This window comes from Rhinopithecus bieti, unplaced genomic scaffold (assembly GCF_001698545.2).
Source record: "Rhinopithecus bieti isolate Rb0 unplaced genomic scaffold, ASM169854v2 scaffold_74573, whole genome shotgun sequence".
Classification (NCBI taxonomy): Eukaryota; Metazoa; Chordata; class Mammalia; order Primates; family Cercopithecidae; genus Rhinopithecus; species Rhinopithecus bieti.
Genome location: NW_016828021.1, coordinates 1341773 through 1367223, shown reverse-complemented (window position 1 = coordinate 1367223; position 25451 = coordinate 1341773). Strand labels below are relative to the sequence as shown.

Here is a 25451-nt window from a genome sequence, read left to right as displayed (position 1 = left end):
AACATTTATCAAATGATTCTTAAGTAGTGTATTAAAAAAAAAAAGCAACCAGGAGCTGGCAGCCTGAGTATATTAAGCTTTCATTATTGTAAATTTGTATTTTAAAAACCCAATATCTTTTCTGTAAATATGCAAGGGTTTCTCTGACAATTTCTCTTTTTTAAAGCCACCTCTCACTGAAACATTTTAAATAAAACTCCTATATCTAAAATGAAGTCTTGGCATTTGGGAGTTTAAAATCTCCCCAAATTCAGAGGGGGATAAAAAAGCTGCATAATTATAGCTCATCTGAGTGTAAGTCAAAAGTAATCAAAATGTTTAAAACCAAAAAGTAACATCTTAGAATGGCATTTTAAACAAAAAAAGTACTTACTGGCATTTTCTAAATTTTCATGCAATTTGTTATTCATTAAATCAGAAGAAAATGTGCGCTACCATTTTTTGATAAGGCAGATAACATTCAAAATTGGCATTAACACAATAGGCCACCACTATGTGAAAAACCAAATGCTTTAATGAGGCTATCAAGAACAAGTCGATTATTTCATTGGATACATTAATATTGATCCATAATATACAGTGCTATGGACCATACAGAAATTATTGCTGCATCCAACAGCAGGTGACTATTATTAACATTACAGTACCAAGCATCTGCAAGAGACAGTCATTTGTCATTTTTATCAAGAAATAGGGCTGTTTTATACTGTTATTGACATCAACTTTTTCCCAGTGCATTTTCAAAATATTAATAAGTTCATTCCTTTGTGCTTTTAACTTCCTATGTATTGTATTTGTTCTTATTGCTTTATTGTTTAAAAACAACCAGAAAGAATTTTGTCATCCTATGTATGACCAGGTTGCTTGTATGCTTTTTGGCAAAGTCAGAAGGTTTGGTATTTCCATTGCCCTACTCAGAGGCAGACAGACAATTTTGGCATTTTGGTCACTCCATACAGAGGCCCAACCCCGAGTCACAATTCTGCACCCGGGAATGGGGGGAGTGGTGTGGATCATTTTCTTGTTACAAACAACAAGCCCAAACCACTGCCTCTTGGCTTAACTAGCCCCTAAAACGAATCCACACTCTATTTGGCAAAAAATAAATAAATAAAACCACCACCAAGATTGCAGCATTCTCCTGGGTTTGCTCACCTGCCACTTGCAGAAATTGTCTCTTAAGGAGAAGGGGACAGGGAGGCAGGCAATGGCAAGGTTAGGAGTTGCAACAGTCAGGGCAGTGGTACAAGATGCCATACTTTCTTTCAACAAAGCTTTCTATATGGTTGCTTAACCATGGTCCTGTTCCCTTGGCCGTAGGTTAGTCAATCTTGCTTTATTTTTAAAAACCCTCAAAATCAGCTAAGGAAAACTAACATCATAGCATCATGATCTTCAACTTTTGCATCCAGTGCCCTCCCCCCCATATAAATATGAAGAGAAAAATAGACAATGCTATGATTGTATCAATGAACACTATGGTACAATTAGTTGTTCATGCAGATTTGCATCACTATTCTAGGAAAACAGCTATACAGTTAAGGGGGTTGAAAGAATGGGAACTAATTTTCCCTACCCCCTTAAGTAATAAAGCTATAAAACTGATAGCATCACCAATGTTTCCAAGGATTCTCATTGCCCAGCGTGCACGGGAACTATGCAGTTGATTATTTTCACCTAAACCATCCATTCACACATCTGACAATCACTCCTCTCTGAACCCTCCATCACCCATCACCAGTTCACATTTGACATTTAAACACTTTTTAAAAACCCTCCTGAATAAGGTTTCCTGATGAAAGAAGTTGGCACTCTGTCACTAAAATATATTTAATATTAAAAATATCTGAAGGAAAATTGGAAGCTCTTATATTGTCTACATAGGCACCATGCTACATGTTCCTCTTGACTATAGATACCATCGTGAAACTTTCCCCTACATTACAGTTCAGTCAGTGCTAGTCCAAAAAAGACTACTGCTATATTTAAGGCACTTCATTCTGAATGGATATGCTTTATGCCACTTGCTATTCAATTGTAGGCTGCTACTGAGAAATTCCATTCAACAGCCTGGCTCATAACACTATATGGCATCTGTATAAAACATCTAGGCTTGATACATGTAACACTACTGTTATTGCATAGGACTACACAAGTAGATAATGCACTGAAACTAACTTTACAACATTGCTCCTTGTTAAAACATTGTTATCAAGTAACAGTAATTTGCCAATACAGTATTTCTTTCTCAAAAATAAATTCAGCAAGTTTGCTGAAATAAACCCCAATTTAAATGACCAGAATGGGCGTATTAACACTATGGTTATTGGTGTCCAAGAATATTGCTATTTTCATATCCTAAAAATAAATATGTAAGTTTATTCTTTCTAGAAAGCCTGGTTTTAACCTATTAATACTACACCTTAAATGTGTCCAAAAACAGTTCTGAGTGAGACTGTTATTTACAAAATATTCGCAAAGCTGTCTTTTAAACGCAAGACCTTGCATAAAAGTTTTCTTTCATGGGTGTATAAAGAATGCGGAAAACCACCAGTGAGTTGTAAAAATATTGAAAACTTGCCATTTTAAGATGCATATTCTTACAAATTAATACAAACATATTGAAAAGAACAATGATAATAAAGAATCTGTACAAATCAAATGAACAGTAAAACATAATTTAAAATAAAATAGTAAAGCCAATTAGAAATATGCCCAGTTTGGTTTTTCTATCCAAAAATGCAAAAAAATGAAAAAAAAAAAAAAAAAAAAAAAAATAGTAAAAACATCTTTTTTCAAGTGCTTCCCTCAATATTTTACTTTTTGAGAGGGGGAAACATTAATTTTTCCATTTCAAAAAAAATAAAATATTGATTCTATTGGAAAAATGAATCCCCCCAACCACTCATGGGATGAAAGAAAAAAACTGTAACAAGCACAGGAAATAAAAAGGAGGAGCAAAATTAGGGGGACTTTTAAAATTCCAGAGCCTTGGGTCTAAACTCCTTCAGTTTCAGTTGGTATAAGTTATGTTTTCCTTAAACCAAGGACAAATCCTTCATTGGGAAAAAGGGGAACTACTTTTTTTTTTTTTTTTTTGGTTTTCCTTTTACAGGGAATACAGTATTTCTTTAAATAGTTTGCGAGTATAAAGACTAAACAAAGCTAGAGGGGTACTGTATCTTTAAGGCAGTACCAATGAATCAATACATTTATAAAATGGAAAAGGGTTAGTATGGATTTCTTTTCCTCTTTTTTTTTTTCTTTTGGTTGCTTTACATTCTTTCAATTAAACTTTACATTTAATTTCTAAGGAAGTCACAGGCATAAAAATCTCAAATCAAGTTTCCCCTGAATAAAAATGGACAGACATTTCTCTGACGCAAAATCCTCTTGCTCAGAAAGCTAAAGTCTGTGGTGAATTCAGTTCACAGATACTGCACACTTATTTGTACAATACTTTGGAGGCATTTGTAGTTGTAAAATAGAATATACAAGTCTGTTTCACAAAATTCTAAAAATAAAATATGTCCTGGGCTATTGATAAAGCATGAAAAAAATTTTCATATTAAAGGAAAATTATCAAGAAAACCCCTTCAGGTAAGTTATTAAATCTACGAATCAAGAAAGGAAGCAGTTCGTGTGAATGCAGTGCAGTGAGGATTCGCTAACAAGCATGCTCCGTCTCTTCCATGCTCATACTGCTCCTCCGGCTGCTTGTTTTGGAGGCTCCGGGGGACACTGAGGAAAGGAGTGGATCAGTGACACCAACGGGAGAAAGAGTGTCATCCATCAGGATGTCTTCCAGTTTGGATCCCATTTTCGTGGGGACACTATAGGCTTGGCTGGCCTCGGTCCCAGTTCCGAGGTTGTTGTTGAAGGTGATGGTGCCATCCGTGAGATCGAGAGTTGTTGTACAAGTTAGGTCTGCGTGATGCTGAAGGAGGTCTTGGCTGCAGTTCTCAAGAATGGGTTCTTGCTTGATGATCCGATTCACCAAATCTGGAGAGCAGAGACCCGTGGATGGAATAAGGGAAAGTCCATGAGCTCGAGCCTGCATTTCAAGTTCCTATAATAAGAGTAAAGATAAAACACTGAAACAGGCAGAGCACAGAGGACTTTTAAGCCCGTGAAACCACTCTATATGATACTGTAATGGTAGATGCATGTCATTAGACATTTGGCCAAACCCACAAAATGTACAACACCAAGAGGGAATGTAAAATATAGACTTTGGAGGGAAATGAACTGTCACTGTGGGTTCATTGATTCTAATAAATGCGCCACTCTGGTAGGGAATGCTGATAATGGGGAAGGCCGTGCGTGCTTGGGGGAAAGAAGTGTATGGGAAATAGCTGCAGCATCATTTCAATTTTACTGCGAACCAAAAACTCCTAAAAAATAAAGTCTATTATTAAAATCAGATACTTGGAAAACAATAAATCCTCAAAATAAAAGTTTTTTGTTCTTTTAAATTAATAAGCTCTGTATGTTCCAAAGTATAGTAGACGTACCACTGGTAGTATATGAAATAAAGTTTTAGGTATTTTATAGATTTGACTATGTATGAAAAACAGAGAGAGATGGTCTCTCGCAGATATTAATGTTCACACTGAGGATAAGTTAAAAAAATACAAAAATGAAGTTTTAAATGCAAGCTGATAAAAATATTATTTGGGAGGCCGAGGGGGGTGGATCACCTGAGGTCAGGAGTTCGAGACCAACCTGGTCAACATGGTGAAACCCCATCTCTACTAAAAATACTAAAATTAGCCGGGCATGGTAGTGCGCGTCTGTAATCCCAGCTACTCGGGAGGTTGAGGCAGGAGAATCGTTTGAACCTGAGAGGTGGAGGTTGCAGTGAGCCAAGATCACGCCATTGCACTCCAGCCTGGGCAAGAAGAGTGAAACAGCATCTCAAAGAAAAAAAAAAAAAGAAAAGCAAAAGAAAAGAAAAAAGAAACATATTCAGTAAAGAGTAACATAGTTTCATGGTCCTTCAGCTGTGCACTGAGGTCCCCAATGAACTCACAGAGCACTGGAGATAGCCTAACATTTCAAGGGAAATGGCAATACTACCTGAGAACTACTAAACTCAAGATAGTTCTCTTTCAGCATCAGACTGTGCTATATACTCTTCAAGTACATCATATCATTGCAGAGTTGGGCTTTTGGCGGTTGCTGTGATGAAAGAAAAACAAGTTTCGCATGAACATCGCTGTGGACTGGGCAACAAGGGCGGTGGTGTCCAGTCTGATTCCAAGAGACTTTAGAAGTTGTGCAGTGCCCAACAGGCACACACATCCAGTTAGTAAGTAATATGGTTATTTAATAACAAAATAAAAATGCTATTTTCCTTTCAATTTATATGTTTTATTTTTTCAAATGGCTACCAAGCTGTTAGAACCTAAATACTTAATAAGTTGTTTGGACCTAACAAAACGAGTAGGTATTTCTTTTGGTCTAGGGGGATGGTAAAAAGCTTGCTAAAACACTAAGAGTGCCATGAAGTTAAAAAGTTTTGGTAGTGATAGCAAAAGCTGTGAAAGTTCTATGCAAGTAACTAAAGTTTTAGAAGCATCATTTAACCCATTTCACGATGGCAAAGGGAAAGTATGTTTTTATCTCAACAAGTAAGTTCTCATCTATAAGATGAACAACTTTTTTCCTTTCCTTCCTCACACACATTCCTATTATTGGCTAAATTGTGTCCTGGAAAAAATTTGAATGTTGAAGTCCTAACGTTACTACCTTGGAATGTGACTGTATTTGGAGACAGGGCCTTTAAAGAGGCGATTAATTTAAAATGAGATCATACTGGTGGGCCTAAACCGAGTAGGACTGGTGTGCTTGTAAGAAAAGGAGATTGGGACAGATGCACACAGAAAAAAGACCATGTGAACACACAAGGAGAATACGGGCATCTAGAAGCCAAGGAGAGAGGCTTCAGAAGGGACCAACCCTGCAGACAACTTGATCTTGGACAACAACTAGCCTCCAGAATTGTGAGAAAATAACTCTTGTTTACCACCCAGTCAGTGGCACTTCACTACAGCCGCACTAACTGAGTAATACACTTACTAAATGCCATTGATTCCCCCTGTATCTCATTGCAAAATGCCTTCCAAGCAAGCTCTTTCTCTTTTTCCTTTCTGAGTATATCCCTGGGCATTCCTAAAATGAACCATAGAGACTGTAATTGATTCCTGATAAGCATTCTGCTTCTCCATTCCAATGCTATCCCTTCTATGTGAAACAATAATACGTAGAAAGAGAATACAAATTTGAAGCAAGTCACCTTTCCTTATCAGAGAGGGGAAGGACTCTCCACATGACATGGCCTCTCAACCTTTGCCCACAAGCTGAGAAACATATGTGCTTGAAAAGCCATGTTTCAGTCTAAATTCAAGGTTTTTGGGTTTGCAAAATCCTTCTTTGGATGCAATATGAGTAAAAGCCAGGAGCTTGAGATGTCACACAAGTACCTTCAAGTTCCTTTAAATAATCTCCAGAAACACAAGTTTCTTCAGGCATCATTGGAAAGCCCTGGGCTATTTAATAAAATGGCTGTTTCACTGATATTAAGGATTCATGCTCTTTCTTCTGTGAAAACTTTTGCGTGCATCACTTAGAGTGAAAATGAAAGAAAGCCCTTAGGCCCATACTGAAAACATGGACTCTTGTAAGTCTACACCAACATGCTAATAAGAACAGCACTTCCACACATGCAGATTGTCTTTTCAGAAAAAGAATAATAAAGTTGGATTAAAAGAGGCAAACATCTTACTCTAATCCTTTGTTGTCTAATTAAAAATATTTATCAGCTGATTAAAGCATTACTCAGATTTCTAAATAAGGTGATAAATCTCATCTAGAGAACTCTGGCTTAATTGCATCGCAGAACTTTCCTAATTAATAATGTTTTCTGTGATATGCAAAAGTTCTAAAGGCTGCCTCACATCGTCATTGGAAGAAAATCAAGATATCGTCACCATGGAATTTCCAATGCACATATTTCACAATATTCGTATTTCATATGAATATACATGTTTGGAACCCTAAAATAAAACAAAACCTAGCTACTCTTTCAAAATAGTTATTACATTTTAATACTTGTAGAAGGAAACGACACATTAGTACAAGCTGCTTTTTCTGTTTGTTTTTTGATACGGAGTCTTGCTCTGCAGCCTAGGCTGGAGTGCAATGGCACAACCTTGGCTCACCACAACCTCTGCCTCCCGGGTTCTCCTGCCTCAGCCTCCTGCTCGTGAGTAGCTGGGATTACAAGCATCCACCACCACGCCCAGCTAATTTTTTTTTTTTGTATTTTTGGTAAAGAGGTTTCACCATGTTGGCCAGACTGGTCTCGAACTCCTGACCTTGTGATCCACCTGCCTTGGCCTCTCAAAGTGCTGGGATTACAGGCGTGAGCCACTGCGCCCGGCCACAAGTTGGTTTTATTTTTATTTCTATTTTTTAATTTTTTTTGAGATGGAGTCTCACTCTGTCACCTAGGCTGGAATGCAGGGGCGTGATCTTGGCTCACTGCAACCTCCACTTCCTGGGTTCAAGAGATTCTCTGCCTCAGCCTCATGAGTAGCTGGGATGCTTGCCACCACGTCCAGCTAATTTTTGTATTTTTAGTAGAGATGGGGCTTCACCATCTTGGCCAGGCTGGTCTTGAACTCCTGATCTCGTGATCCACCCACCTTGGCCTCCCAAAGTGCTGGGATTATAAGCGTGAGCCACCACGCCCGGCCGACAAGCTGCTTTTATAAATAGGTAGACTACGTTCAAGAGATTAAATACCTATAGCTACTTATTGAAGAGACAGAACATAAAGCCAACAACCAAAGCCAAAGTAGAGGAGGGGAGGGGAAAGGAGGGCTTTCAAATTACACACAACCTCTCCTTCACTACCCAGAGTCCTAAAATGCACTCCAACAGGGAAGTGGCTTCCCACCTCCCCGTCCCGCAGCTGAGGAATCGCTGCAGTGAATGAGAGATGTGAAATTTCAAAATATAAGCATTCAGAAGACTGGAGACCATTATTATAAGTGAATTGCTCTGTTTGAAAAGTTCAGCGTCCAGGAGGAACACCATTAGGTGAAACACAATGGTCTCTAGGGTGTCATACTTCTCACTGCTGTTGCGTAAAATAACTCCATGAACAGTTGTACTGGAAAAGTTGAAAGACAACCCTTGCTTTTTGGCAAAATCTAGTAAAAAGTGGGTCAGCCTACTCAAGAAGAAGGTATGGTGTCGTTGACTCTTACAGATAGGTTTTGTTCAAAGTCAGCAAATTAAAATTACCCTCACAAACCCCCTTTGGTTTATACAGGGAGTCTGTTTTTGAGGATCATTTCAGAGGAAGTAGTGCCCTTTCACCCAACAAGAGAGGCTGAGCACCTGAGAGAAGTTCCAGGAGCTGACACTGAAGAGGAACTCCCCATCTCCTGTTTACACTCGCGCATGTACCCACTGAACAGGATGACGCACAACTTGTACATATTAATAAAATTAGTATGTCTTCCTCTAAGGGTGTATAGTTTAAGTTAAAGATATATGTTACAATTCTACTATTTATAACTATCTCCAGGAATTATGTCCTTAATATAAGATCCTCTGGGTGTCCCCAAGTTCCTTATAAACACAGACTTTGATCATCAACTGCTTCCTAGACCCTGCAAATACTAAGGCATCTTCTTATTTAACATATATAGTCAGTGCTTATGTTTTTTATGTTCTACAAAGTCACTGTGAACACTGAATGGGTGAACACTGAAGCACTGTTCCCAGGGGAATTACAGGTTAGGTTCCTGTGAAACCCTAGTCACAACACTTAATCTTGTTATATGTATGTTTCTGTTGAAGGTCACCTTATGTAATGTATGTTGTTGACTCGTGAATATTAAACTCACAGCCAACAGAACTGTAACTCATGCGGGAAAGAAGCTTATCCAACACCTGTGTTTTCTCTGTAAGACACATCACGGCCTTCTCGCCCTCAGGAACTCTAGACATTGCTTCCGCATTATGCTTGGGGGTCATTTTAAACAGCGAAATCACCAACAGAAACAATAATGTAGAAAGCACTGAACAGACCACGAAAGGAGCGCTTGTTTAGAGGATGAGAGCTGAAACCAGAAAGCAGACAGTCAGCCTCGGGCAGGGTCATTCGACCTCACCTGGAAATGCGTGCCATGGGTAGCTCAAACTTGCCACTCTGCACATGTCCAAGAATGACTGTGGAAGTGCCACAGATATTGATTTTGGGGTTACCAGTAGGCAAATTCACACATACAGAATCCACAAATAATAAGGACTGACTGTGTTAGGATCATGTAAGTCAACTCCCCTATGGCTCATTATATCCATCTTTCTACTGTCTTGAGGTTGGTAACAAGCAGTAAACTTTACACAACTTAGGCCGTGTACCTGTATTCTGAGCAACAAATGCCGGTTGGCGTGCTCCAGTTTCTTCTGTCGGTTTTCAAGTTCTTTGGCGCGTTGCTGTTCTCGTTGCAACTTTCGGATATAGTCCACAGATGCTTTTAAGATGGTTCCCTTGTTCCAGCGCATGTCTCTACAATGGAAATGGAGGAAAACTGACATTTTTAGGATTTGAGGCTCAATGAAAATTCAATATTCAAAGCATTCCATATCTCTTTTTTTGAACTTAAATTTTTTTTTTTTTAATTTTAATAGTTTTGGGGGAACAGGTGGTGCTTGGTTACACGGATAAGTTCTTTATTGGTGATTTCTGAGATTGTGGTACACCCACCACTCAAGCTGTGTACACTGCACCCAACCTGTAGTCTTTTATCCATCACCCCCATCCTACCCGCTCCATCCCTTCCCCGCAAGTCCCCAAAGTCCATTGTGTCCTTTTTAAAAGCATTCAATTTTGAAAATGAGATAATCATACATTAATAATAGCTACCATTCATGAGTGTTTGCCACGTGCCTAGTGTTGCCCACCCAGTTTGTACACATTGTCTTACTTAACCCAGACAAGCACCTTGTAAGATAGAGACTTCATGCACATGTTGAAACAGAGACAATTCAACTTGTCCTAGGCCACATAGCACCATATGGTAGAGTCAGGACTTAAATTTAGGTCTGTTGATTACAGTTTCCTTAAACATTATATTAAACAGTTATAGGTTTCTAAAACTATAAAAGTTAACTCAGTCAGAGTAAACGATGGTAAAACAGATCTGTGAGATCGCACTACTAGATTGTTTGTGGCATAAACTCAGCATCCTTCTATTTTTTTTAATCAAGAATTATCACAGGCATGCTATCTAGCCTCTCTCTATCCATTTCCTCATCTACAAGTATCAGGTGGAACTGGTGAATAGAGGGTCGTTAAACAAGTCACCAAGTAATTGATCCTCATATGGGTTACATTAAGAACAAAACAGAAGTTCTCCCATAAAAGGGACAGTTCCAGCCCCCAGAGAATTCCCTGGGGTTGGTCCTTGGGGTCTGAACACCAAAGATAGCAACCCAGGGGAACATCCTGAGATACTCAGAGTGAGCACAGACTTCATATTCAGAGCTAAGATCAAAGTAAGAGAAGTAACTTTAGCAGCCAGAGAGAAATGTAATTAAAATAAATGATGCTTCACGTAGGCCAGCAAGATGAGAAATCAGAATTGGGATATGTGAGGGGTCACTCAGTTTAAAAGAAGTGATTGTTTCAACCAATTATCTTGGGTTTTACATCCTTGTGAGATCCAATCAATCAATTATGCTTCTGAGCTTAAGAAAGGGTTTTCAAACTTTTTTTGTTCAGTAATAAGAGGGACTCTTTTTTCACACAATAGTGTATATAGATCTCCATTATATAAAATCAACAAAAGCAGACTTGCTCTGGTGGGAGAAAAGGTACTGGGCAGAGACCCCAGTCTATGAGACTGCGTCTGAGTAGCAGCCCCAAGGCACATTCTAGAAACCTGGTGTGGGAAAACTACCATATAGATTATAGTCTGTTTTATCTTAAAACAATGCCTACAATTAAAGATCATTATCAGTTCAGATTATAAACCCGCAAGTATTCTAATACAATGGGGAAAGAAGATATGCAAATAGAGGCTTTCACTGAAGCCCCATAATTTCATAAAATGTTGCTAAAGAGATTCACATGCTACAGTTTAAAGGAATATGCTAAAAAGTGAAAGCTGATAAAGAACAGGAAAATGGGAATTCAATTTCAACTATCATGCAAGACTGACTATAGGAAATGAAGGTCACAGCCCTTTAGTAGGATACATTTGTGCTGCAGAACTGAGAATCTGAAATGTTTCGGGTTTGAAAATGCCTTTCCTTGAAACCTGGGAAAGCAAAACATTGAAGATGGAATTGTGCTTGTACATTCATCAAAACCACCTCACAATAGGTAATGGTTTTATTTTATTTTGTTACAAATTCTCTAACAATAATGTGAATAGCAAATTTAATAAGCCTTGCATGAATAATACTTGATTTCATCTTTACATTTTATTAGGTAGCTAAAAGGTCATATTCAAAGGCTAATTTCACAGAATGCCTGTGGGGGCCATTAAAATGTATATATTTTCTAGCCCCTTGCTTCAAATGAGCCAATTTCTAATGGATAAAAACTGTGTGTTTGTTGTCCTATCTGCTGACGTTGCAGGTAACTATAGGCTGGTAGGAAAGACTTGAGAAAATTATCTTTACAGCTGTTATCTCTGAAGGGGGCAGGGTGGATAAAGAGAGACCAAAAGCTGAAATCCAAATTAGCTGACCTGTACTTAATAAGAGGATTAAAACATTACTTTTTTCCCCTACAATGGTAAAACATACAAAGAGCAGGCAAGTTTTCATAAAAGCAATTGACCTTTTTTTGTCTGTTGAGTATCATTAAACTTGAAGTCTCTACTGTCTGTTCATCAGTGCCTATTTAGAGATACTATACAAGTCAAAGAGCAGTCAACAAATCTAGCTTTAACAGCTATTGAAAGTTCTGTTCTGCATGAATCATTAAAGGAAATATTTTTTAAGCTCAGTATTTGTTTGCAAAGAATTCTTAGGTTTCAGAAAGCCACCTCCTCACAACCAAAGCATCTAGTGTCCAAAGATCATTTTGTACAATTCAATGCTTTTGTCTTGAAATTTTAATTTGATGAGACTAACCAAAAGAAAGGTGTAAGAAGAATTTAGGAACAGAACCAAAGGGAGAGGAGAGACTTCTTTACTTTAGTTTTTACAACTGCATTTTTTACAACATATGAAAAAACATTCAGGTCCGAAAAATATATGATGCAGATTAACACGCAATTGTACTCACGGATCATTTGACTTGGGAATCAAAGTACCTAGTTCTTTAATGCGGTCATTTATGTTAAATCTTCTTCTTCGTTCAACTTCAAGAAAAGAGCACAGGAAAGGGCTATTAGTAACAGTACCATGTATGCTTTTAGCATATCTCATTAAAGGCATGTGCATATTAACTTCTCAGGTCATGACAATGGAAACCTGAACCTACTTTTTCCCTATTTTTACTATGTTTTGGTATTGCAGTTAAAAATGAGCTACCTTTCTTTATCATTTCCAAAGCCCTTAGATACATACGATTTCTCATTTGCTCCTACAGCAACCCTGAAATCAGTTACTATCCTCAGTTACAAATAATGAAATTGCCTTGGAGATACTGTTATTAGGGACTTGGCAAGGACATCCAGCAATACCTGGTGAACAGCCCAAATTCTAACCTAACCCCTTAGAGCAGAAGTCAGCAAACTTTCTGCAAAGAGCCAGGAAGTTAGTACTTGTGGTTTTGTGGGATAAGTAGCAAAATTGAGGATATTATGCAGATATTTACTTAACCAGAGGGAAAACAAATTTCCACACATTTTTGACTGATAAAATTCAAAATATAACATATGAGTACAATTTTTTGCAAGGCAAATCTAATGAAAAGCATTAGAATTTACTTGTCATGCTGAAATTTTCATTGTATATAATTTTCATGTCGCTTTTTTTTTAAGCATTTATTTATTTATTTATTTATTTATTTATTGAGATGGAGTCTTGCTGTGTCACCCAGGCTGGAGTGCAGTGGCACGATCTCAGTTCACTGTGACCTCCATCTCCTGGGTTCATGAGATTCTTGTGCCTCAGCCTCCCGAGTAGCTGGGACTGCAGGCACACGCCACCATGCCTGGCTAATTTTTGTACTTTTAGTAGAGAAGGGGGTTTCACCATGTTGGCCAGGCTGGTCTCGAGCTCCTGACTTCAAGTGATCTATCCGCCTCAGCCTCCCAAAGTGCTGGGATTATAGGCGTGAGCCACTGCACCCGGCCTTTTTTAGCCATTTAAAACTGTAGAAAACATTTTTAACTCATGGGCCACACAAAACACCCATGCTCTAGCCTAGTGCTACCCAACAGAAATATAATTTACATATGTAAGTTTAAGTGTTCTAGTAGTACTATTTAAAAAGTAAAAGAAAGAGATGAAATTAACATTTTATTAAATCCATTATATCCAAAATATTATTATTTTAACAGGCAATCAATGTAAACATTTACAAATTAAATACTTAACATTCTTTTCTTCATTCTAAGTTTTTGGAATCCAGGGCACATTTTACACTTTCAATTTTACATCACAATTTGGACCAGTCATATTTCAAGGCTGAGTAGGCACCGGTGGTGAATGGCTGCTGTACTGGATAGCACAGCCCTAAAACTGAAGTCTAGTATTTTCAGCTGTACCATGAATCTTCACAGCATTCCTATTTTATAAATCTAGGTGTAAGTTCAATTATCATCTTCTTAGGGGAGGATGACATAATAAGGCATATGAGATGATAAATGTCTCTAATTAATGTAGTCAAGCAAATAAATTCCAAATAATTTGAAGTCTAACAAAATGAAGTTGTTAATACTTACTCTAAATACCATAATATATGTTTCTTTTTGATCCACTAATAGTCTGTATACTTAGATAATGTGATTCCCTGCTTTCCCAATATAAATTGTTTTGGCTGAGGGATTATTCCAATGATGAAATCCGTTTTATATAATATGAAGTCCTACCATTAGACTTCTATAAAATAGAAACCCTAAGTGATGGTCAGTGGTTTTGAAGAAGGAATTATGGGGTCCTTGATCCAGTAGCTAACCTTCCCCAAAACTCTTAAGTATGATACTTTCTTCTTATTTTTTTCTAAGCACATAATAATCATAAAATTCCTCTAGCCTCTCTGGCTCCTTGCTATTCCTCACGCAAGCCAGATATGCCCCATTGGAGGACTTCATATGGCTGTTCCACCAGCCTGGAACATTGTACCTCCAGATATGTGAATGGCACTGCACTCACCTCCCTCAGGTAGACTCAGATTTACCTATGAGACTTTCTGGTCATCCTCTTTGAAACTGATCCACCACCTCCCAAGTCCATGCTGACACTATACTCCCTTGCCTGCCCTTTGACTCCATGTGGAACTTTCTGCCATCCCATATTCATGTATCCCATTGATCTATTTGTTATTTTTATTTGCTGTTGCATTCCAAGTAACCGTGTGCATCTGGCACATAGTACGCTCTCAACAAATATGTGTTAAATAAGAAACAAAACATTTAGAGTGGAATCACACTAAAAATGACTGCATCTTTTTTTTCACTCACCAGCATACAGCTGACATCTTTCACTGTCAATATTTAGGTGTACTACATTTTGTTTTTAGTTCAGTGACTTCCCTTTCCAATTATTTATTAGAAAGATGATATAAGCTAGTAAAAAATTTAAAAAAATACAAAGGTGTATTAAAGAAAAAGTAAAAGCCAAGTCTTTATACCATCCAACATCTATATACCTGGGCAAATTGTCACTGATAAGAGTGGTATCTAGATTGTCACCCATGCACATATACATCCATATAAACACATACACAAGCACGTCTCTCTCCAGTGTGTTCTTTGTACACAATGGGATATTATACGGATTATTCTGCCCCTTGTTCATCTCACTCGGTAATACATGGTAGATGACCCCTAACTCAAAGGCTAGTTTCTCAGGATGGGAAACTCATTTTCTGGTTCACATTGTAGAAAAGTGCCTCACACAAAACAGAGGCGCTCTCTCGCTCTCTCTCTCTCTCTCTCTCTCTCTCTCTCTCTCTCTCTCTCCCCCCCCATCTATATATATATGTGTGTGTGTGTGTGTGTGTATATATATGGCTGAGTGAATGAGTGAATAATAAATGAATGTATCCTTTTGTACATTTTGGCAAGTATTCGTACAAAATAAATTCCTAGAAGAGGAACAGCTTGACCAAGGGGCAATCTAACCTTGATTATTAATTCCCAATGGTTGGATGAGACTTTTAGCTTGCATCATAGCCTTCAGAGTTTGAGCTGATCATGTTTGCAATTTACTGACAACCTTGACCTTGAGAGTTCAGGTGCCTGATGATAAGTATCTATTGTTTTTGACAAGATCCAACTCAGTTTTCCACATTTCACTTAAGTAGTTTTGGGTAATGCCTAATTATTTTGTTTCTAAGGTGTTTTAAAAGAAGAAATATCTTAGGGTAAAATTACTGAGAAGCTGGAGGCCTTGGAGATAACAGTTCATCTGTTTTGGTTAAAAGAAAAGGAGAGCTTCTTACACTTGACATGAGAACTGGGGAGGGGTGTAGCTCTTAAAGTAAAAACCAGCTCCCTCAGGACCCAGCAGTTCCATTTCTCAGTTCCGTTTCTAACCTAGAGAAACAAACTTTCTTGTACACAAAGAGACACATATAAAAACGTTCACTGTGGTATTGTTTATAAGAGGGAAAAACTAGAAACAACATAAACACACAGCAGTTTGGAAGTTACTAAATATCATACAGTCACACTGTAAAATACTATGCAATTAGTTTTCAAAAAGTAGCTAGATCTAGACTTCTAACAGCAAAAGGTCTTCAAAACATACTGCTCAGTAGAAAAAAATCGACATACAATGGACAATATGACACCGTTTGTGTTAAAACATAGAAATCCATATGATTTATTTTCTGTGTGCATGTGTCTATATTCTTAATACACAGAAAAAGGTCAGGAAGAGCAACGCCAAAATGAAACCAACATGCATATTCCTGGGGACTAAAGGAGAACTCTGGCCTTATTCTATCATTTTTATAAGGAGAAAGTGTTTATATATGACTCACATTCTTAAAAATCAATTCAAGAAACAGAGAACATGAGGCCATGAGATGAGAAATTCACACCCGATTTCCTACCTCCAAGCTCAATCCCTTTATTAAAAAAAATCTGTGCAGCTTGTCTTACTTGCTTATATTAAACAAAAATTAAAGTATTCTTAGGAGACAATTTGAAGATTTGATCAAGAGTAAATTAAATGCATAAAAAATATTTCAAATGCTTTAGGACTATTTTTTTTAAGTCACAAATAACGTCAGAAATGTAGGAGGCTACCTCATCCATTTACTCCCCTTCAGATCTCTTTCTTTCTTTCTTTTTCTTTCAAATCTCATTGGAGAAGGTGCTCCCCTAATCCCCTTTTGTTAATAAGTTCCTGTGTGAGCAACACTTATAATTGGGTAGTTGGAATTTTTTAAGGTCTCCCTCTCACCAAAAAAAAAAAAAAAAAACCGATGAAGAGAGGAGAGCGAAAATAAATAAAACCACCACTATAAACAAGAAAATAAAACTCTTCAGAAACTGAAAATAAGTATACATACAAAATTCAATTTGATCTGAGATAAAATATGGGGAAAATATATACCTTGGTTTCTGTCAAATACAAGAAGAGATAATTTTAACAGCTGTAGAAATCAACTCTCCTCTACAGAATTTCTGGGAACATTTTGATATATGGGGAATATTAACTCTAATATCAAATGTCACGAACACAAATAAAACCAACTTACTCAGGTTGTGATTGTCCTTTTTCTGCCTCTCTTTGGCCAGTGCTCTTGCTTCAGACTCTGTGGGAAAAATACACGCTGTGCACGTGAATGAAGTCATTAGAAGTTGGAACTGTTTGAAGTTGCACAAAATGTAAACTACAAAATATCTCATTTCCCAAACATATAGAAGCTTATCTGACTTGACTCTAAGTAAAATACTTTTTTTTAAAACGATATCTTTTAAAAGCTTGCATGTTTTCAAAAGCAATATATATCAAATATACAATATGTAAAACTGGGCTTCCATAAAATGGTAAAAAAAACCCAGTAAAAATTATCTATAGCATACTGTAAACATATATAGATACTAGCAAGAAAGATATTGATAATTAGAAAACTATGTCAATTTGCTGTTGATACTTTATTATCAGGGGTCTCATATATTTTCTTTTCAGGCCATAGAAGCTTTCAGTCCTTTTTTGATGCCTTTGTAACATGCTGATATAAAAACTGAATAGAGGCTCAGCATGGTTGCTCGAACCTGTAATTCCAGTACTTTGAGAAGTGGAAGTGGAAAGATCACTTGAGCCCAGCAGTTCAAGACCAGCTTTGGTCTTTACAAAAAATAAAAAAAAATAAGTCCAACATGGTGGTGCACGCTTCCAGTCCCAGCTACGGGAGGCTGAGGTGGGAGGATCACTTGAGCCCATGAGATCAAGGTTGCAGTGAGCCGTGATCATACCACTGCACGCCAGCTCAGGAGACACAGACACCCTATCTCAAAAAAAAAAAAAAAAAAAAAAAAAAAAAAAAAAAAAAGCTCCCAAATTGGATCTCTGTATCTTCTGACTAGTTCACTAGTTCATAGAATGAACTCATTTTTTCAGAAGTTAGTGCCAGATTCTGTTAAAACCTGCTGTAATGAAATCATCTAACAACTTAGGAACAACTGTTTACTAGCTTGAGTCTATACAAACAAAATAGGAATAGACGCACTCGGTGGCAACTCCAATTGGAAAGTTCTATTTGCATAGCAACTCTTGTGAGATCTCTGGGATAAGAGACTGCTTTTTGCCTTACAGAGAACAAAACAAAACAAAACAGAATTAAAAAAAAAAATGTTACTTGACCAATCTTGGGATTCAGAAAGCTCTGTTATTTCCTTTTCAGAAGTGATAGTTGAAGCATTACACTATCATAATTTAGAATTTTATCTCAAAATAGAAATCATTTTAGCATAACTTATAGCTACTGAAGCATATATATACACTATATATATTTATTATATGGGTGTTATGTATGTATATATGCATATATATATGCATACATACATGTATATATGCATATATATGCATATCTATGTGTGTGTGTGTATATATATATAAAACTCAGAAATTGAATTCTTTCAATTGTGATGGTCAATCCAAATCATTTTCTAGTTTTTTTTTCCTCACACAGAAGCATGACTTACATACCCTCCACTTCAATGATTCCTAAGTTATTGTTGTTGTTTTGTTTTGCTTTGTTTTGAGACAGGACTCATTCCTCTTGCCCAGGCTGGAGTGCAGTGGTGCGATCACAGCTCACTGCAGCCTGGAACTCCTGAGCTCAAGCAATCTGCCTGCCTCAGCTTCCCAAAGTGTAGAGATTACAGGTGTGAGCTACTGTGCCTGCCCGACAATTCTTGCTTTTGCTGTTGTTGTTGTCTTGCAGTAAATTTCCTTTTGGTAGGGTAACTAACTGTGTTTTGGCTTTGGATGGTTTTTACTTATTAGTTACTCTTTTCATTCAAATCCACGGTTTTTAAAAAACATCTTTCTCCTGCTTATTTTCTGAAAACAAATTTTTTAAGACACCCTTGACTGGAACAGGAATTCTCTGTACCAAATCCATATTCCATATTCTCAGTCTATTCATCCAATCCTGCAGAATGCAAGGATCAAATAATAAAAGGAGGGGTGGGGTAAGGGCCATAAAATTCACCATGGTAGAATGCCAGTTCTAATATAGTTTCCACCATGTTTTAATGACCAAATAAATGCCTTCCCTAAAGCATTAAGCAAAGTAGAGAAATAGGTAATTTCACACTTGCCTCAAGAACAAATAATACCCATTGCTCCATTTTATAATTTTTTCCCCTCTGTGTAATAAATCTTTTGCACGCAATACAGCAAAAGACAACAGGAAGCATCTGAAGATGTAGGAAATATATTCTCATGCTATCCCAATTGTGGGCTCGAATGTGTGTCAAAGGAAAACTCAAACTCCAATGGCTCTAGGGGCTTGTAAGAAACATACATATCAGGTAGGGTGGAGACAATTACAGCTGAAAGAGTTGCCTACTATCCCCAGTGCAAAGGGGACCTTCATCATAGATACAGTGATTGGTGACATGCAGTAATTGTGGCCCCGATTCCCAGTATCTCAGGAGATTTTCAAGGATCTCCTTGAAATTTGCAGTAAGAGGTACATTTGTTAGGTGTTTACCTGTGAGCTCCCTTTTTATGTTGGGAAGGTTGGCTGGACAGGAGTTGCTGATGGTGAGGCCTGGTGGGGGCAGACCTTGGTTTCCATAAAGATCAATCAAGTTTCCCGAGACAGGCAACTAGAGAGAGACAAACAGTAACAGAAATTAACTGTTGAACAATTCCCACGTTTTTTCAGATAAAAACTATGATCCTACTCTAGGATTTATTTAAGAAAATTTATTTGATACAAAAAAATCATTTTTAAAATAGGAAAATATGAGATGTTTATTTTTTCATTCACTTGAAGATATTAAAAGAGGGTCACAGGATCTCCTCAACTAGCTCCCTTTGAGGGAGGAAAGTACAGTCTCACACCCATAAAATGATTACACTAACTAGCCAGTGGGCTTATTTTGAGCATGGAGACAATGAATAATGTGGTGAATACATTATCTAGTACAACTAGTAGCATACAGAGGGTGTTCAGGAAATGTTGGCTATTATTGTAAAACAGAATTGTATATAAAATGACCTTTGCACCAAATAGGACTTTCCATTAAAGTTAATTTTGTTCCTTCCTTCTCGTCTCCACCTCTTCTTCTTTTCCTTTTACAAGGAAAAGCAATGAAAGCTTTTATTTATTTGTTTGTTTTTAAATTGGAAAAGAAATGATTTCCTTGAGAGAAAAAGCATTTTCTTGAAATTGAAATTTTCCACAAAGCCACAAGAGGGAGCCCACAGACTTTAAAAGAGAGCAAAAATTCACACTTACAAAAAAATTAAAAAAATAAAAGTAAAAGAAATATTTAGCCTTCCCCAAGCTAGCATCAGAGTTTTTCCTCTAGTTCTGAATGGGATGTTTTAAAGCAGCGAGCTCTCCTTTGGTTGTGTATGTGCATTTCTTGGTAACTAGCTGGTTGCAGCAGTTTATAGGCCTGTTTTGTAGAAAAGGCCCAAATTGATCCCCTTCCCATGCCATGAAATACAGTTTGAAATAGTAACTATGGAGAAATCATTGAGTGACCTCACTCCTTCCACTTGCAGACATGCACCATTACTAGACTGATTCAAACAATTTCTATAACCATGATTACTGGGTAAGACTTTATATTGTTTAGCCCTCCCGTTTCTTGATTACACATTGAATTGTATTCTACATCTGAGAAAAGTACATTCAGAAAGCATTTAGGTGTGATTAAAGTGTTTAGTGACTGAGAGGTATCTAGTAAAAACTGTATTCAACAGAGTACCTTGCATCCTGTCAAATGACCACTAACATACAGATGAAAATATGCCACAAAATACGAGTCAAATGTGCTTCCCCTCATTGGTAGCCATTGCATCAATTTCTGGGATGGCTTCTAAACATATAATCTATGAATTAAACCCCTAGCTAAAGAGATTTGGGTGGAAGGCAATGGACATGGAATAAGATGCTTCTTGATGGGTGAATCAGACACTGGCTCGAACAGGACTGGGGTGGGCAGGGAGGACAGACAAACCAGCAGAATACAACTCCCTCTTTTGCTCCTTTTTGAAAGCAGCGTTTATAGTATATGCATAAAACCTAATACACATACCCCCATACACATGCACAAAATAGGCATTGTGGTCATTTAAAATGCCCTTGTATTTCAAGGCCCTCTAACTAAGGAATTGATAAAAAGTGACTTTGATTATTAGCTATCATTTCACTAAGTGGTTTTATTTGAAACAGGTCACCTTCTCAGGGTCAGTCTTGCTCTGTGTGTGTTTCGTTTTATTCTTGTCCAATTTAACACAAAGTGAAAGGCACTCACATGTTTCAAAATAGCCCTGTAAAGTACCAGAGAGACTAAACTTATACAGTTGTCATGATGTCTGGTAACTCCTTGGATTCCAAAGCTTTATTCCCCTATCTTTTGAGAATTTCAGGTTTTGGGAAAGCTTCTGGGTTTTAACAAACCAAGAATGTGACTTGAAAATTCAAAGCAATAAGCTAAAAGAAAAATTATCCCCCTTGCTCTAGAAAGGCAAATCACATATATAGTTTTCATATGCAAATTGTATGCAAAACTCACTGTGTTATTATGATGATTTGTTAGGGATAAATAATAGCAACTGATACACATCTCCAAGTCATTGATAGACCTATGTTGAACAGACATCTAATTCTAAGCTTCTTCTGGACAAGAACATATTTTCTAACTATATTCTAAAGAAGAGATATGTACATGACTGAGAGAGAGAATGCTTTCTGCCATAGACAGCCAGATGGACAGGGTGGGGGAGACAAAGAGCAAAGTGGGGGATACCTAGTGAGAAATGGATTGAGACAGGTGAAAAACTACAGAAAGGACTGCTGTGATTAGCATTGATTGACAACAGTGCACACCAATAAGGGAAATGAATTAAAATCCCTACAGCAAGATGCCTCATTGGGCACTCTACTGAGGTCAGACATCATTACTTCCAGTTGAAAAAGCTTATAGCCCTCTATCTACTTCTCTGAAAGATTTCCTGCTTCGGCTGCTTTCCCCATACTTACTGATTAGGAGTGGGAAGCAGAAAGCATGCCAGAATAGTTTGCTGGGGGTCATCTCATTTTTTGGGTGCCTACTTTGGGCCAAGCACAGAATTAAAATGGCACTTCGTGTATGGCATCTTACTGCTTTTTACAGAAAGAAAAGCCAAGGTTTTGGCCATTGCCAAATGGAGGTTTTTGGTTGGAGGCTCAGGTCCCATGTTAACAGCAGAACTGGGGGTGGGAAGAGTATCAACATGCTGATATTAACCAATTAGAAACTGCAACTTTCAATTCATCTCCAATTAGACCTGAGGAAATAAAAACCCTGCCGCTTATTAGCCAAATGTAGATACTCCAATCTACCGATTAATGGTGCAGAACTTTATAGCCTGTGCTTAGGAGTCAGAGACCTGGATTAAAATCCTGCCTGTTTGCTAACTTGCTATGTGATATTAAGCAAGTTCTCTGAGGCTTAGTGTCTCCAATTGAAAAGCAACAACCATTCATCTGACAGGGTTTTCATAAGATTTCATAGAGATAAAGTAGGTGAAACACAGTGCCTGTTACTTCGGTGATCAGCAAGTAGTAACCACTGTGATTAACAACACAGTATTATAATTTTCTAGGGAGTACTGGATTCCCACTTTACAGTTTTGACAGGTGAGCTAATGTTCACTTTGATCAACAAAACCACTTGCCATGTTAATTACTAAGTATATTGTCAACGATTAGACAATTTTTACCAGCCTGCAATGCAAATCTAGGAACAGAAATCAGGGAATCTGCAAGGCTGAGGTGACCAGTCATTATTCCAAGTCAGGGCTTCTACACTACAGCTGATTTTGTTTCCCCGGATCAATGTCTGGCAGTATTTTCAGTTGATGCACCTGCAGGGTATTTGCTGCTGACATCCAGTGGGTGAAGGCCAGGGATGCTGTTAAGTATCCTAAAACGCACAGGACAGTTTCCCACCACAAAGACTTATGCATCCCAAATGTCAACAGTTCCACAGTTGAGAAACTGTGTTCTAAATGGTGGTGTATATTCTTTGTATCAACAGCTCTTATTTGCTGAAGCTACTAAAAGGAAGGTTGATGGAAATAATTTAAAATGTGTCTCCTAGTCATGCATTTTAAAGAAAGGATTCTGTGGTTGGTTCTTCTGCATTAGAAAACTTCCCCCATAAATATAGTTAACATCACAATTAGGTCAAAATAACACCTTTAAGAGCTAAGAAAGAGGAAGAGACTTCTTCTATTAACATGTGTATTTCACATCTTTGTTGGGTTTTTATCCAGGCCATTTACCTAAATAGCAAGATTTCACTTCCAGAGCACAAACTACACCGTGGACAGCTGAAAGCCACAGTCTAATTGGGACAAAAAAAATTGAAGGAAGATGCGCCTGGGTCTATGCCCCCATATTGGTCTGAATTGAGTTCTTCAATGTTGTGCTCCACCAAAATGAATATTTTCCCAAGTAAATGATAATTGTAAAATGTTATTATTTTTTCTCTCTGGATGGTCCTCTTCTCTGAATATCAATTGAGCACTGTTAACACAAGTAAACTGGGACTTTTATTCTTTGTTTTTGATAGTACAAGAGGGCCCTTGTGCTCTCAGAATAGTTATTTCTAGACTTCAATTCCCTCAGGACAGTTTCCTTTCTAAGTGTTCCTTCCACTTTATTTTTTTTCTAAGTAGTTAACTTGAAATAAAGCATTTCAAATAATCAAATAAAAGAAAAAAAATGCCTAACATGAAGAACATCAAATTTAAACTTTACTGTGGGAAAAAAATTAAAATATTAATAGGTTGTAGTAGCTTTGTTACTTAATTTTGACAACTAAAACCCAAGTTCATCAAGAATAAGAGCTAGTAACTAACTTTTAGTGAGAGTTTATCAGGGCCCAACTGTTCTAAATGCTTTTTGTGGATTACCTCTTATAATTCTCCCATTAATTCTATTGCAGTAGATGCTATTATGATCCCCATTTTACAGACAAGGACACAGAAGCAGAGAGGTTGAATCACTCACTCAAGGGTATGTATTCAGATGTCTGGTTCAGAATCTGTACTCCTAATGTTGAAGTTACATTGCCTTTCCCCTAATGGCAAAATGCTGAAATACATTTGTTGAAAGAAGACTCTAATGGAGTCACATTTAGCCTTTCCAGCATGGGGAAATAGAAGAGAGGTGGATGCCGGGATAAAGTCAGTGACTTCTAAGGGTGGCTGCAGGGGACTCCTCTCCTGTCTGGGAGTTAATTCAACTCTGCCCAGAGGATCTTTCTTATCTGGAAATTCCCTTGAGATGGCCTCTCTGCTCCTGAATTGTCCTTCTCCCCTCAAGGGCTAAAAGAGTCTCCCCCTTCTAGACTGGTAACTCCCATGAGAACCCCCTATGAGAACAGGAAACATACCTTAGTCACCTTTGCATCCACAGCACCTTGCCCGGTGCTGCCCACCTATTAGGCATATTAATAAATACTAAACTAATCTTTAATATAGTTTAGGAGCAACCAGATAATGAAGGAACAAGGCCTCAATGCTAATGTAGATGGAATGAAGAGGTATGAGGATTCATTCTACTTTTTTATTTTTAAATGTGTTTTTTAGAGACAGGGTCTTCCTCTGTTGCCCAGGCTAAAGGACAGTGGCATGATCATGATTCATTGCATCCTTGAACTCTTGGGCTCAAGTGGTCCTCCCATCTCAGCCTCCTGAGTAGCTAGGACTACAGGTATGTACTACTACCCCACTCAGCTAATTTTTTATATTTTTTATAGAGACGGGTTCTCTCTATGTTGCCCAGGCTGATCTCCAACTCCTGGTCTCAAGTGATCCTCCTGCTTCGGCCTCCCAAAGTGCTGGGATTACAGGCGTGAGCCATGGACCCAGCCAGGTATTCATTCTAAAGGACAGAAGCATATATGGGGTCATGACAACTGTCTTCAGAAGGGTTGGTATGTGAAAAAGTTCTCCATGAAGCAAACTGGGACCCATGCTGCAATTTACAGCATTATTTACTGTGAGGGATATTGTGAGATAAATATGTCTCACAGATAGCTAACATAGAGCTTGACACATTATAGGGGCTCAATGAAGATCAGCTGAATACACAAATACTATCAATATTATTTGATATTATAATTAATAAGCTATACTTAATAATTTAGAATACAACTTATGTTTCCAATGCTAAATACTATAGTTACTTTATCAAGTGAGTTAACCACATGATATAGGTATATTTAACAGCCCCATTTTACAGATGGGGAAACGTAGGGTTTCAGGAAGCTAAATAACATGCAAGGTCACAGAGGAAATGGCAGATTCAGGATTTGACCCCAGATCTGGTCAGAAATCTCTAAATCCTAACCATTGTGCTCTGCTATTTCCCTAGTGAGCTAGTACAGATCCTTTTTTGGAGGCTTCCAAGAAGCTGGATGGCTTGATTTTTTTGTGGAGAATATGAAGGAGATGCAAGAGAAGGTCAGGCCAGGCGTAGTGGTGCACACCTATAATCCCAGCTACCTGAGGGAGGAAGATCACTTGAGCCCAGGAGCTCAAGATCAGCCTGGGCAACA

The 25451-nt window shown here is 37.7% G+C and overlaps 1 protein-coding gene across 3 annotated transcripts in view; it reads right to left on the bottom strand.

The window, feature by feature from the left end:
• Positions 1–492: 492 nt before the first annotated feature.
• The window catches only part of MITF (melanocyte inducing transcription factor), a 95738-nt gene continuing 70779 nt past the window's right edge, over positions 493–25451 (bottom strand). For 2 of the 3 annotated variants that reach the window (XM_017864191.1, XM_017864192.1), the window contains exons 6-10: positions 19376–19493; positions 16910–16984; positions 12317–12392; positions 9439–9586; positions 493–4069 (exon numbers count right to left, since the gene is read on the bottom strand). In XM_017864191.1, coding sequence (XP_017719680.1) covers positions 3668–4069; positions 9439–9586; positions 12317–12392; positions 16910–16984; positions 19376–19493 — 819 coding nt within the window. In that variant the 3' untranslated portion in view covers positions 493–3667. The remainder of the gene's footprint in view (positions 4070–9438; positions 9587–12316; positions 12393–16909; positions 16985–19375; positions 19494–25451) is intronic. The other variant, XM_017864193.1, reaches the window with a different exon arrangement.